This window comes from Dryobates pubescens, chromosome 29, assembly GCF_014839835.1.
Source record: "Dryobates pubescens isolate bDryPub1 chromosome 29, bDryPub1.pri, whole genome shotgun sequence".
NCBI lineage: Eukaryota > Metazoa > Chordata > Aves > Piciformes > Picidae > Dryobates > Dryobates pubescens.
The window spans coordinates 11,498,508-11,512,868 of NC_071640.1; the positions used below are offsets into that span (position 1 = coordinate 11,498,508).

The following is a 14,361-nucleotide window of genomic DNA, read 5'->3' on the forward strand; positions in this document are numbered from 1 at the left end:
AAAGCTGCTGTTCTCACCAAAGAATCATACAATTGTTTGGCTTGGAAAAGCCCTCTAAGATCATCCAGTCCAACCATCAACCCAACACCACCATGGCCACTACACCATGGCCCCAGGTGCCATGGCCATTTCCTGAACACCACCTCCATGGGTGGGGACTCCACCACCTCCCTGGGGAGGTTGATCCAATCCCTGACCACCCTTGAAGCAAAGACTTTTTTCCTCATGTCCAACCTAAACCTCCCCTGGTGCAGTTTCAGGCCACTGCCAGCTCTGGAGCCCTCAATACAGAAAGGACATGAACCTGATGGAGCAGGTCCAGAGGAGGGCCATGAAAAAGGTCAGGGGGCTGAGGACAGGCTGAGGGAGCTGGGGGTGTTCAGCCTGGAGAGGAGGAGGCTCCAGAGCAGCATTCCAGTACCTGAAGGGACCTACAAGAAGGAGATTGCTTACAAAGGCCTGCAGGGACAGGACCAGAGGCAATGGCTTCAAAGCAGAGCAGAGCAGATTGAGATTCAGTATGTGAGGAACAAGTTCTGCACCATGAGGGTAGTGGAACACTGCACCAGGTTGCCCAGGGAGGTGGCTGAGGTCTCATCCCTGGAGATATTCAAGGTGAGGCTCGACAGGGCCCTGGGCAACCTGATCTAGTGGAGGATGTCCCTGCTGACAGCAGAGGGGGTTGGACTGGATGAGCTTTGGAGGTCCCTTCCAACCCAGACCCTTCTCTGATGTTTTGCAAGTGCACACATGGCTGTGCTCTCATAAACAGCGGGGGCCAGGCAGAAGAGGACTGCTTTCCACCATGCCCTCAAGGGGAGATATTCAGAGTCCCCCAGCAGAGTGCCTTCAGATCCCCTGTCCCAGAGGAAGCCAGGAGGTGAAGCTGCTGCTCCCCTGAGCGTGCAGTGACAGCCATCAGGCACAAGAGGGAGGCTGGCAGAACGCTGCCTTCAGCCTGAGCAGAGCTCCACCAGGGCTGGTCCCACCACCAATCAAATAAGCAAGCAGGCTTGTCTGGAATCTCCTCAAGGAGCCTCCTGATGTGGGCACGGATGAAAGACACACAGCAGGATGGAAGCTCTCCACGTGTGGGATGTGAAAGCAGCTCCAAACAGTCGTGGCATTAAAAAGGTCTCGATGCTGGCAGACGAGCAAGGAGTATGGGTGAAGGGTTTGGAAATGAGGAGGAGGAGTCCCTGACAGGAAGGGCACTGCACTGGCAATGAAGAAGGGGAGGCCTGAGAGAGACAGAGGAATGATAAACCCAACCTGTGTGTGAAGGAAAGCTTATTTTTGCTCACAGCAGGGGTGTCACCATATGCACACCCCGTGACTGAATTAGTCACTTCTTGGTGCAAAGATCTCTGGAGAAACAGAGCTGACGAGAGAAAGAAGGCACTGCTGAGAGTACACCTTGAGTGCTGGGCCCCTTACACCAAGAAGGACATTGAAGTGCTGGAACATGTCCAGAGAAGGGCAACAAAGGTGGTGAAGGGTTCTAGAGCACAAGTCCCTCAATTGAAGAAGGACATTGAGAGACTTGAATGAGTCCAGAGAAGGGCAACAAGGCTGGGGAGGGGTCTGGAGCACAGCCCTGTGAGCAGAGGCTGAGGGAGCTGGGGTTGCTTAGCCTGCAGAAGAGGAGGCTCAGGGGAGACCTTCTTGCTCTCTCCAACTCCCTGAAGGGAGGTTGGAGCCAGCTGGGGATTGGTCTCTTCTCCCAGGCACCCAGCACCAGAGCAAGAGGACACAGTCTCAAGCTGTGCCAGGGGAGGTTTAGGCTGGAAGCAAGGAGAAAATTCTTCCCAGAGAGAGTCATTTGCCATTGGAATGTGCTGCCCAGGGAGGTGGTGGAGTCACCACCCCTGCAGGTGTCCAAAAGGGGATTGGATGTGGCACTTGGTGCCATGGTTTAATAGTCAGGAGGTGTTGGGTGACAGGTTGGCCTTGATGACCTTTGAGGTCTTTTCCAACCTTGTTGATTCTATGATTCTATGAAGTCTCACAAGGAGCAGCTAAAGGAACTGGGGTGGAGCAGCTGAGGAGAGACCTTCTGGCTCTCTGCAACTCTCTGAGAGGAGGCTGGAGCCAGGTGGGGGTTGTGCTCTTCTCCTCCCCTAAGTAACAAGCCATAGGACAAGAGGAAATGGCCTCAAGTTGCACCAGGGGAGGTTTAGGTTGGACATGAGAAGAAACTTCTTCACTGAAAGGCTTCTGAGACACTGGCAGAGGCTGCCCAGGGAGGTGGCTGAATCCCCATCCCTGGAGGGGTTTCAAAGACACAGGGATGTGGTGCTGAGGGACATAGTTTAGCAGCAGCCTTGGCAGAGTTAGAGAAAGAATAGAATAGAATAGAATAGAATAGAATAGAATAGAATAGAATAGAATAGAATAGAATAGAATAGAATAGAATAGAATAGAATAGAACAGAACCAGGTTGGAAGAGACCTTCAAGATCATCAAGTCCAACCTGTCATCCAACACCACCTAATCAACTAAACCATGGCACCAAGCACCCTATCAAGTCTCCTCCTAAACACCTCCAATGATGGTGACTCCACCACCTCCCTGGGCAGCCCATTCCAATGGGCAATCACTCTCTCTGTAGAGAATTTCTTCCTAACATCCAGTCTGACCCTCCCCTGGCACAGCTTGAGACTGTGCCCTCTTGTTCTGGTGCTGGTTGGTTGGACCTGATGAAAGGTCTTTTCCAACCCTAGATAGCTCTGGGGCTTATCACTGGACAATGTGCAGCAGTGCAGTTGTGGTGCTGAATGGAATTTACAGGATTAATGTTCAAAGTTCACTGGTTTTAAACACAAAGGTGATGTAAGCTGCCAGCTAGTGCTGAACCTTAGCTCAAGCAGATCTGGCCTAGCATTACTTTCTGATTCATGGTGTTCACTTGACAATGTTTAAGAGTCTGCTGAGTGCAGGCCTTGAAGTGACAGGCTGAGAGCCTTCTTCTGAGCTGCACAGCCCAGTGGAACTCCTCAAACCACAAGGCAGGAGCTCCTCTTGCACACAGCTTGGGGTTAAACTGTGAGGCTAATCTGGACAGGGGGCTGTTTGTGGCAAAAGTTCACAGGACTGCAAAAGATGATTAGAAAAATTCCTAATAATCCCCTGGGGCTAGTGAACAAAAAGTGACTCACTTGTGGCTGAAGAATTGCCTGACCCACTTGCCACACTCTCTGTGTGTTTGACCCTGTTCTTCTTTGGCAACTGCTGCTGGTTGTTGTGATAGGACAAGGGGCAACGGCTTAAAGCTGCAGGATGGGGAGATTGAGACTGGAGATGAGGAAGAAATTCTTTCCAGTGAGGGTGGTGAGACACTGGAACAGGTTCCCCAGGGAGGTTATGGCTGTCCCCTCCCTGGAGGGGTTCAAGACCAGGTTAGATGAGGCCTTGAGCAACCTGTGCTGGTGGGAGGTGTCCCTGCCCATGGCAGGGGGTTGGAACTGAATGAACTTTAAGGTCCCTTCCAACCCAAACCATTCTGTGATACTATGACTGCTAGAGACCAGATACTGGCCTGGATGGACCTGGCCCTTGACCCCATCCCTCTGTCTCTATTTCTCTCAAGCAGGTATCCCACAACTGCACATCTCCCTCACCAGCCTCTGGACACAGCCCCTCCCCTTCAATCCCTTCAGTCCCTCAGGTGCAATAATTTCTAGAGAACAAATGATTGTTTATCCTCAGAAGTAACAACCAGGAAGAGAGGCATGAGAAGAGCTCTGCACATCCCCACATCCCTCTGCAGTGCTGCCATAAACCTGGAACAACCCCAACACCAAAGGCTCTGCAGTTCTAGAGGCAACTCTCCATCCACATTCCTTCTGCAGTGTCCCCCTCTTGAACTCAGGCCTTCAGGTTTTTACCTTCATAAACAGGATTAGCTCTGTGATTTCTGTCTGGGCTTCTGCCAGCCCCAACATCATCCCAGCCCCAGGTACTGGGCTCAGTTCAGGCTGGGATGCTAGCTCAGAGACACCGACTGTCAGCGTGCTGGTTAAGCACCCAGAGAAGAATTACAGCCATTGTCTGTCTGCCTGCCTGCCAAGGGGAGGGATGGCCTGTGTGTACCCACAGCACACAAAGAACTTTGCTTCAGTACAAGGGGGATGCAGTGCTCAGAAGCTAAAAGAACTTAGCTGCCCACTCTGCTCAGATTGCACTCACAGTAAAATGTGTTTCCGTGCCCAAAGCACCGGAGAGAGATAAAACAAAGCAGTGACAAGGAAAAGGTCCAGAATAACTCATCTCTGGTTCAACAAAACAGAGCTGCAGCTGCCAACTTCGTTTTCATTTCAGTGCCATGCCTTTCTTTGGATTACACCCAGGGATTCTGGCCCCCTAATGCTGCCTGCTGATGTTTCTGAGTGTCCCTTAACTGACACAGCAAACGTACAGATGGGAGCTTTAGAGACACAGCGGGGTGAAACAGAACCACAGACTCACCCACGTTGGAAGAGACCTCAAAGATCATCAAGTCCAACCTGTCACCACAGACCTCATGACTACTAGACCATGGCACCAAGTGCCACATCCAAGGCCAAGGCTGCTGCTAAACTATGTCCCTCAGCACCACATCCCTGTGTCTCCAGGGATGGGGACTGAGCCACCTCCCTGGGCAGCCTGTGCCAGTGTCTCAGAAGCCTTTCAGTGAAGAAGTTTCTTCTCATGTCCAACCTAAACCTCCCCTGGTGCAACTTGAGGCCATTTCCTCTTGTCCTATGGCTTGTTACTTAGGAGAGGAGAAGAGCACAACCCCCACCTGGCTCCAGCCTCCTCTCAGGGAGTTGCAGAGAGCCAGAAGGTCTCTCCTCAGCTGCTCCACCCCAGTTCCTTCAGCTGCTTCTTGTGAGACTTCATAGAATCATAGAATCAACAAGGTTGGAAAAGACCTCAAAGGTCATCAAGTCCAACCTGTCACCCAAGACCTCCTGACTATTAAACCATGGCACCAAGTGCCACATCCAATCCCCTTTTGGACACCTGCAGGGGTGGTGACTCCAACACCTCCCTGGGCAGCAATGGCTAACAACTCTCTCTGGGAAGAACTTTCTCCTTACCTCCAGCCTAAACCTCCCCTGGCACAGCTTGAGACTGTGTCCTCTTGTTCTGGTGCTGGGTGCCTGGGAGAAGAGACCAACCCCCACCTGGCTACAACCTCCCTGCAGGGAGTTGCAGAGAGCAAGAAGGTCTCCCCTGAGCCTCCTCTTCTGCAGGCTAAGCAACCCCAGCTCCCTCAGCCTCTCCTCACAGGGCTGTGCTCCAGACCCCTCCCCAGCTTTGTTGCCCTTCTCTGGACTCCTTCAAGTCTCTCAAAGTCCTTCTTAAATTGAGGAGCCCAGAACTGGACACAGGACTCAAGGTGTGGCCTAAGCAGTGCTGAGCGCAGGGCACAAGGCCTTCCCTGCTCCTGCTGGCCACACTATTCTTGCTGCATGCCAGGATGGCCACTTGGGCACACTGCTGCCTCATGTTCAGGTGGCTGTCAATCAGCACCCCCAGGTCCCTTTCTGTTTGGCAGCTCTCCAGCCACTCCCACCCCAGCCTGCAGCACTTGTCATGGCAGCAGGCTTTGGGGAGAGCTTTCCAAGAAACCAAGCACCAGGTAACACTGAAAGTGTGATGTGGGAGCCACGTCCCTTGGGCAAGCTGTTCCCTTCCCTTCTCTGCTACCCCAACCGCTTCCCTGCCCTGGGGATCTGCAGCAGCCTCCCTGCCAGGCTGCCCACTCAGCCAAGGACAATCACAAACACATTGAAGCATTCTGCTCAGGCAGGACCAGGGGAGGCAGAACTCTTGTGTTTCTCCCAGAATTTGGCCAGTTGTTAGTGTTTGGTACAAAGGTTTTGCCTCTGAAGGAATGCTTGGTGTGAGACAAGGCTCTGGCAGCAACCTGCCTCGTTACTTGCCAGCTCACCTTCTGGTACACACTAATTAGGTTGCTGAGCTGCCACAGGCTTAGAAATGGCTCTCCATGGAGATTCCTGGCAGTCTGGTTATGCTCCTCCTCACAGAGAGCCTACAAGAACTGACATTTTACTTTCAGTTCAAAAATAGTTAGAATTGTCATGTCCTGCAGATCTGCCTGGAGCTAAGAACAGAAGCCCCAGCGACTGGGAGAGAATGAGCACAAATAACCTGAAATGCCTCCTCATCTGTGGATCCTCAGGTGCCTGGGGGTGTCAGCTGATGAAAAACTCAACATGGTCACTTGCAGCCCAGCGGGCAGCTGAGTGCTGAGCTGCAGCCAGAGCAGGGAGAGCAGCAGCACAGGGAGGGGATTCTGCCCCTCTGCTCTGCTCTGCTCAGCCCCCCACCTGCAGCACTGCCTCCAGCTCTGGGGCCCCCAGCACAAGAAGGACCTGGAGCTGCTGGAGAGGCTCCAGAGGAGGCCACAAAGATGATCAGAGGCTGCAGACCCTCCCCTGTGGGCACAGGCTGGGAGAGCTGGGGCTGTGCAGCCTGGAGAAGAGAAGGCTCCAGGGAGACCTCAAAGCAACCTTCCAGTACCTGAAGGGGCTCCTGGAGAGCAGGGGAGGGACTTTGGACAAGGGCTGGGAATGCCAGGCTGAGGGACAATGACTTTGAGCTGGGAGGTGGAAAGTTGAGACTGGAGATGATGAAGAAATCCTTGATAGTGAGGGTGGGGAACAGCATGCCCCCTCCCTGGATGGATGAGGCCTTGAGCAACCTGGGCTGGTGGGAAGTGCCCCTGCCCACGGCAGGAGGGTTGGAACTGGATGACCTTTAAGCTCCCTTCCCACCTAAGCCATTCTACAGTTCTGTGATCTCCCAGGGAAACCTCTGGAGGCCCAAGCAAAGGAGCACTTTAGCTTCCCTGTCGGGTGCTGCCCCTGCTCTGCTGGGTGTGATCCTCCCGTGCTTGGGAGGAGAGGGATCGGAAGTCATAACCGAGCGGAGTATTTCCACCTCCTTGCTGCCCCTGGGCACAATGGGAGTGGCAACCATTTCCCAGGCTACACATTACTGAGCAGCTTCCCCAGCATTAATGACAGTGCAGGCTGCAGCACAAGCTGTGAGAAGCAGCAGCTCAGTGCTTCCTAACAAAGCGAGGGAAGGGATCTGTGTCACTGGTGCAGAATCCTTCTCTTGCTGGCCCTGGCTGCACAAATCCCTGCTCCTGCATTCAATAGAGCAGCAGCTTCTACAGCAAACCTCCCACCAGCCTTGCTGGGGTTCCTCCTGCTCCATTTCAGGGTTGGTTTTGTAGGGCTTCAGGAGCACTGGAGCTTGCTAAGGCTGCTCTGAGCACGCCTCAGTGAGAATTGATGCTGAATGTGCTTTCCTAGACAGCAGAGCACGGGCAAGACATTCCATATCCTCCTTTAAAGCAGAATGAAGACACTGTTCCTTCATTTAATGCTGCTCTGAAGAGAAGGCATCACATCCTGGAGGAAAAGCTGCCTTTACAGATTATTACAGCCTTGTGTGAAATCTTGAGCCAGTCTGATCCAGATTTATCTCAGCTGCCTTTGATGCTTAAAGGATACAGAGGTTTGGGATTTGGGCACCTCCAACACCTGTACAGAGAATGGAAAGGTGGCATCAGAGCCAGGGTGGAGAGAGCCACCTCTTCCCACTGACTCTGCTGTGAACCCAGCCCAGAGCTCCTTACTCCAATCAGTGTCTGCAATTAGGTGGCATGAACCTGGACCCTGATGCCTTTGCATGCCTCAGCTACCTCGAAGTAAACTGCATAAACCTCTTGCATTCTGGTTCCAACTGTGGAGGATGAGCTATATGTGTCTCTTCATGGTCACATCTGGGCACCCCTGGGGCTGGTGAAGGTCTTTCCCAGGGCCTCCTGAAGCTGCCCAGGATTCTCTCAGGCCAGTCCTGATGCTCTGGGGATCCTCCCAGGATCTCTGGGGCTCCTCCAAGTGCTCATTGGGCTCCTTCCAGCATCTCTGAGGCAGTATGTTGTTTGCATGCCAGAAATATCAATCACCACAAGCTTTGCATTAAGCCAGCTACCAGAGGCTATTCAATCTCCTGCAAAACTCTTCACAGGGCTATTCTTCTCCTGCCCACCTCCCCACCTGACCCAGCCACAGCAGCAGTTGGTTCATGGTTATCCAAGCATAAACCATGATATGTACACAAGCCAGAACGTACCCATGAATGCCTGAAGGACACTGAGTGCTGGCCTGATGGGCTCTGTTTGTGTAGAAAGAATTGAGGTCACCTGCTGCGTTTTCCTCAGTCCACCCCCACGTCAAGGCAGCGGTTTGAGAGTAGCTAGGTTTGGAGAGCCCAGTTTGGAGCCTGGTTCCAGGTTTAGCTATGTGATCAAAGAGAAGAAATGCTTGTGTTGTCCCCCCAAAAACCCCCAGGGATTTAGAATCATGCAACTGTTTTGGTTGGAAAAGATCTCTAAGGTCACTGAGTCCAACCACTGACCCCCCCACACCACCATGGCCATCAAACCATGTCCCCAAGTGTCATGGCCACACGCTTCTTGAACACCCCCCCAGGAGCTCCACCACTGTCTGTTCCAATTGCTGACCACTCTTGCAGGTTAAGACATTTTTCCTCATCTCCAACCTAAACCTCTCCTGGCACAGTTCCAGGCCGTTTCCTCTCATTCTGTCACCTGACACTAGGCAGAGGAGCCCAACCCCCACCCGGCTCCAGCCTCCTTCGGGGAGCTGTAGAGAGCCTGCAGTGCAACAAGCCCTGAATCACACACAGAGGGGAGACACTGCTTATGTCTTTCAGAGCTGCACAAGCCTGGGTGCCAGAGGGTATTCCCAGGAGGCTGGCACACCAGCTGAAATTGCAGTGGATATTTATACAGTGCAATGCATTAGCTATGCCTCACGTCAGCACCTATTAATTAGTGTCTTGCTCGCTTCACATTATAGAACATTAGAATCATAGAACTGGGGTCCAGGCTGGAAGGGGCCTCCAAAGGTCAGCCAGCCTGACCTCCCTGCAGTCAGCAGGGACATCCCCAACTACATCAGGTTGCCCTGGGCCTTGTCCAGCCTCACCTTGAATATGTCCAGGGATGGGGCCTTGACCACCTCCCTGAGCAACCTGTTCCCGTGTTCCAGCACCCTCATAGTAAAGAACTCGTTCCTAACATCCAGTCTAAATCTGTTCTTCTCCAGCTTGAAGCCATTGCCCCTTGTTCTGTCCCTGCAGGCCTTTGTAAACAGTCTCTCCCCACCCTTCCTGTAGCCCCCTTCAGATACTGGAAGGTTGCTCTAAGGTCTCCCCAGAGCCTCCTCCTCTCCAGGCTGAACAGCCCCAGCTCCCTCAGCCTGTCCTCACAGCAGAGCTGCTCCAACCCCCTGATCATTTTCACAGCCCTCCATCAGGTCCACATGCTGCCTGCTTCTCTTCCATTCCATGCTTAGAGGGCAAGGGGCTTGTTTCAGGCAGGGGTCTTCCAGCTAGGAGTGTGGGTTTGAACATTACAATGGGGCCAGTTTAGTCTGGAGCAAAAGCTGGAGCCAAAAGCTGACTGGAGTGTTTAGCAGCACGTTTCACATATTTATTGAGGATGTTTCAGCTGTCAAGGACACCCCAAGCAGAAGTCCCTTTCTTCATTGTTTCAGTGTGTCATCTGAGAGAACAGTTTGATCCAGAACATGCACGCTGCTTTGGCTCCAAGTTCCGATTCCCACAGCATCTTGAACACCAGAGCCTGCAGGCCTTGCTGGCAGCCTAACCAATAGGTGTTCAAGAGGGGATTGGATGTGGCACTTGGTGCCATGGTTTAGTTGTCAGGAGGTGTTGGGTGACAGGTTGGACTTGATGATCCTTGAGGTCTTTTCCAACCTGATTGATTCTATGATTCTAAATAGGCTGGGGCCTCCCATCCCTGGAGATACTCAAGGTGAGGCTCAACAGGGCTCTGGGCAACTTGATCTAGTTGAGAGGTGCTGCCAGCAGATCCAGAGAGCTGATTCTGCCACTTCACTTTAGTGAGACCTCACCTGGAGTACTGTGTGCAGGTCTGGAGCCCTCAATACAGGAAGGACATAGACTCATGGAATCAATAAGGTTGGAAAAGACCTCAGAGATCATCGAGTCCAAGCTGGACATAGACCTGATGGAGCAAGGCCATGAAAATTATTAGGGGGTTGGAGCACCTCTGTTACAAGGACTGGCTGAGGGAGCTGGGGGTGTTCAGCCTGGAGGAGGCTCCACGAAGACCTAGTAGCAGCTTTCCAGTACCTGAGGGGGCTACAAGAAGGATGGAGAGAGACTGTTTACAAAGGAGGGCTACAAGGATGCTGAAGGGACTGGAGCACTGCCCTGTGAGGAGAGGCTGAGAGCCCTGGGGCTGGTTAGTCTGGAGAGGAGAAGACTGAGAGGGGATTTAATCAATGTTTATAAATATCTGAGGGCTGGTGGTCAGGAGGGAGGGGACAGGCTCCGCTCAGTTGTGCCCTGGGGTAGGACAAGGGGCAATGGATAGAAACTACAGCACAGGAGGTTCCACCTCAACATCAGGAGGAACTCACAGAGGGTCACAGAGCTCTCCCCAGAGAGGCTGTGGAGTCTCCTCCTCTGGAGCCTTTCCAACCCCATCTGGATGTGTTCCTGTGTGACCTGTGCTGGGTTCTATGCTCCTGCTCTGGCAGGGGCATTGGACCCAAAGATCTCCAGAGGGACTTTCCAACCCCTGACATTCTGTGATCCTGTGAAAGACCTGCCATGAGGGACAATGGCTTCAAACTAGACCAGATTCAGATTGGATGTGAGGAACAAGTTCTTTACCATGAGGGTGGTGGAACACTGCAACAGGTTGCCCAGGGAGGTGGTTGAGGCCACGTCTCTGGAGATATTCGAGGTGAGGCTCAGCAGGGCCCTGGGCAACCTGATCTAGTCGGGGATGTCCCTGCTGACTGCAGGGAAGTTGGACTGGATGAGCTTTGGAGGCTCCTTCTGGCCTGGACCCCAATTCTATGATTCTATGTCCCTGCTTACTGCAGAGGGGGTTGGCCTAGATGACCTTTGGAGGTCCCATCCAACCCAGAGCATATAATGCAAGAGCCATCCCAGTACGCTCAGCAGAGGCAGGGAGCAAGCGGTGAGCTGTGTGCAGGACCATGCCAGGAGCCGTGCAGGAGACAGTCACAGTGTGGCCAATGAAGAGACAAGAGAGAAGGCATGCGAGGGAGACACTGCTCCAGCCGGGGATGCTTGGGTGAGCTGCACCCCCAGTAGCGCTGCTGCTGTGTCCAGCACTGCTCTGCTGACCCCAGCAAGGGCTCGGTGTGCAGCCACCCACCTCCAGGCCCCCACCACACCCCAACGCTTCGCTCCAGGCAGCTCTCCCGACCACATGTAGGCTCCCCAAGGCGGAGGCCGTGCCCCGACCTAACCCCTTCCCGCCGCGCGGTTGCCATGGCAGCGGCCGCCTGGCCCCGCCGCCGCGGGCGGCTGCGCGCCAGAAAGTGCTAGAAAGGTGCAGCGGCCCGCGCATGCGCAGCCCGGCTGCCTGCCTCCGCCGCGCCGCTGCGGCGCCTCGGGGCTAACGGATGGCGGAAGGGCGGCGGTGGGGACGGGCGAGGGAGGCCGTCCGGAAGGAGCGGAGGCAGGAGGGTGCTCGAGCCCCGCGGGGGAAAACGGCCCGGCTGGGTTTCTCCAGGAAACCGCCCTCCCCTTCTCCCGCAGTAAGGCGGAGCTGCCGCCTACGCTGCGCAAACTGCGCACCCAGGCTTCGGGAATAGGCGGCTGCACGGGACACCGCCCAGGGCCCGCTGCGGAGTCATTGCGACGGTTACTAGGACACTTTGTTTTCGGCCAATCAAATGACGTTAGCTCATCCCTGGGCCCGACAGCCAATCGCGCTCGACATCAATCATTCAATTAGACCAACCGGGAGCGCCCTGAGCGAGTAGGGCGGGCATTGGTGAGCTCCGGTTGCCCTAACAGTAAAATCAACAGACAGAGGGGCGGAGCAAAGAGGAGCCGACGGTTTGAGTGACAGCGAGACGTCCAACCAGATCCCCTCATTTGTAGAGCCTCGTTGTAGGCACCCAGTAACGACTGCTGACGGCCGCTCCGGCAGGGACAGGCGAGCTGCGCGCGCATTCCGCTGCTATATAAAGCTTGGCGGGTGCCTCACGCAGACAGAGTCGGTTGGGGCAGAACTGCAGCAGGTTGAGAGCGATTTGTGCCGCCGCCATCATGAGGGAGATCGTGCACCTGCAGGCCGGGCAGTGCGGGAACCAGATCGGGGCCAAGGTCGGGGCGGTGGCCAGGGGTCGGTGGGGTGTGATTTTGCGGGGGAGGGGAGGAACTGGGATGAAGGGACCCCGCCGCCCCTGACGCGATTCTCTCCGGCAGTTCTGGGAGGTGATCAGCGACGAGCATGGCATCGACCCCACCGGCACCTACCATGGCGACAGCGACCTGCAGCTGGAGCGCATTAACGTCTACTACAACGAGGCCACAGGTAGGGCCCGGCGCGCCGCCCGCCCCCGCCCTGCCCCGGGCCGCCGCCGCCGCCGCCGCAGTCACGGCCTCTCGCTGTCTTACAGGTGGCAAGTACGTGCCCCGCGCCGTGCTGGTGGACCTGGAGCCCGGCACCATGGACTCGGTGCGCTCCGGGCCCTTCGGCCAGATATTCAGGCCAGACAACTTCGTGTTCGGTGAGTGCGCCGGGGGCGGGGGAGGGAGCGGCGGTGTGACCGGCTCGGGGTGGGGCGGGCAGGGCAGGGCAGCGCCGCTGCACTGCGGTCTGCGCCGCGCTCTGCACCGCCGCACATGCTCCGGGGGCGAGCGCGGCCCCGGGAAGGGTTAATCGGCGCACGGGCGTGAAGCGCCGGGGCTCTGCGGATGGTGCATGAGGGCAGGGCCGGGCAGGCACAGGAGCTCCGTGGCTCTTGCCAGTCCCATTAGCTTCCCCCCGTGCTGTCGGGAGAGATTAAATGGCTGCGGGGTCGTTGGTGGTGAACGTTCTCTGCGTGTCTGCCGAGCCGTTGCAGAGGCGCCTGTGTGCATCCGTCGGTATGCGTTCGATAAAACGAAAGCTTTTGTGGGGGCTTCTGTGTAGCCTGATGCCCCTGAGCTTTGCTTGCAAGCAATGAGTAGGAAGCAGTGACCGTAATCTAATGCGAAAATGGCTCTTTTCCAGGTCAGAGCGGAGCAGGAAACAACTGGGCAAAGGGCCATTATACAGAAGGTGCTGAATTAGTTGATTCTGTGTTAGATGTTGTAAGAAAGGAGGCAGAAAGCTGTGATTGTCTGCAGGGCTTTCAGCTCACTCACTCCCTGGGTGGTGGCACGGGCTCCGGCATGGGCACCCTCCTCATCAGCAAAATCCGTGAGGAGTACCCAGACCGGATCATGAATACCTTCAGCGTTGTGCCCTCCCCCAAAGTGTCAGATACCGTAGTAGAGCCCTACAACGCCACGCTCTCGGTGCACCAGCTCGTGGAGAACACAGACGAGACCTACTGCATTGATAACGAAGCCCTCTACGACATATGCTTCAGAACACTGAAATTAACTACCCCAACCTACGGTGATCTGAACCATTTAGTGTCGGCAACCATGAGCGGTGTCACCACCTGCCTGCGGTTCCCGGGCCAGCTCAACGCTGACCTGAGGAAGCTGGCGGTGAACATGGTCCCCTTCCCCCGCTTGCACTTTTTCATGCCCGGCTTCGCCCCGCTGACGAGCCGCGGCAGCCAGCAGTACCGCGCCCTGACCGTGCCGGAGCTCACGCAGCAGATGTTCGATGCCAAGAACATGATGGCTGCCTGCGACCCGCGCCACGGCCGCTACCTGACCGTGGCTGCCGTCTTCCGGGGCCGCATGTCCATGAAGGAGGTGGACGAGCAAATGCTCAACGTGCAGAACAAAAACAGCAGCTATTTTGTTGAGTGGATCCCCAATAACGTTAAGACGGCCGTCTGTGACATTCCACCTCGCGGCCTCAAAATGTCTGCCACCTTCATTGGCAACAGCACAGCCATCCAGGAGCTGTTCAAACGCATTTCTGAGCAGTTCACGGCCATGTTCCGCCGGAAGGCTTTCCTGCACTGGTACACTGGCGAGGGCATGGACGAGATGGAGTTCACAGAGGCTGAGAGCAACATGAACGACCTGGTCTCTGAGTATCAGCAGTACCAGGATGCTACAGCTGAGGAGGAGGGGGAGTTTGAGGAGGAGGCAGAGGAGGAGGCAGAGTAAGAGCTATGCAGATGAACACCTGTAAATTTTGTTTAAAGCTGTATGAACTCTTTCATTCAAAAACTTCTCTGTCTGTGTTGTGTTCCTTCTATCTGTTTCAAAGTCACTTCAAATGCTGTACAGGCACCATTAAAGCATTTTTCACAGTGCACAAGCTCGTCT

The 14,361-nt window shown here is 54.9% G+C and overlaps 1 protein-coding gene across 1 annotated transcript; it reads left to right on the forward strand.

The window, feature by feature from the left end:
• Positions 1-12,117: 12,117 nt before the first annotated feature.
• On the forward strand, positions 12,118-14,353 carry TUBB4B (tubulin beta 4B class IVb). The gene is made up of 4 exons (XM_054174253.1): positions 12,118-12,246; positions 12,349-12,457; positions 12,543-12,653; positions 13,139-14,353. The coding sequence occupies exons 1-4, from the start codon at positions 12,190-12,192 to the stop codon at positions 14,197-14,199; spliced, it is 1,338 nt and encodes a 445-aa protein (XP_054030228.1). The 5' UTR covers positions 12,118-12,189; the 3' UTR covers positions 14,200-14,353.
• The last annotated feature ends 8 nt before the right edge of the window (positions 14,354-14,361 follow it).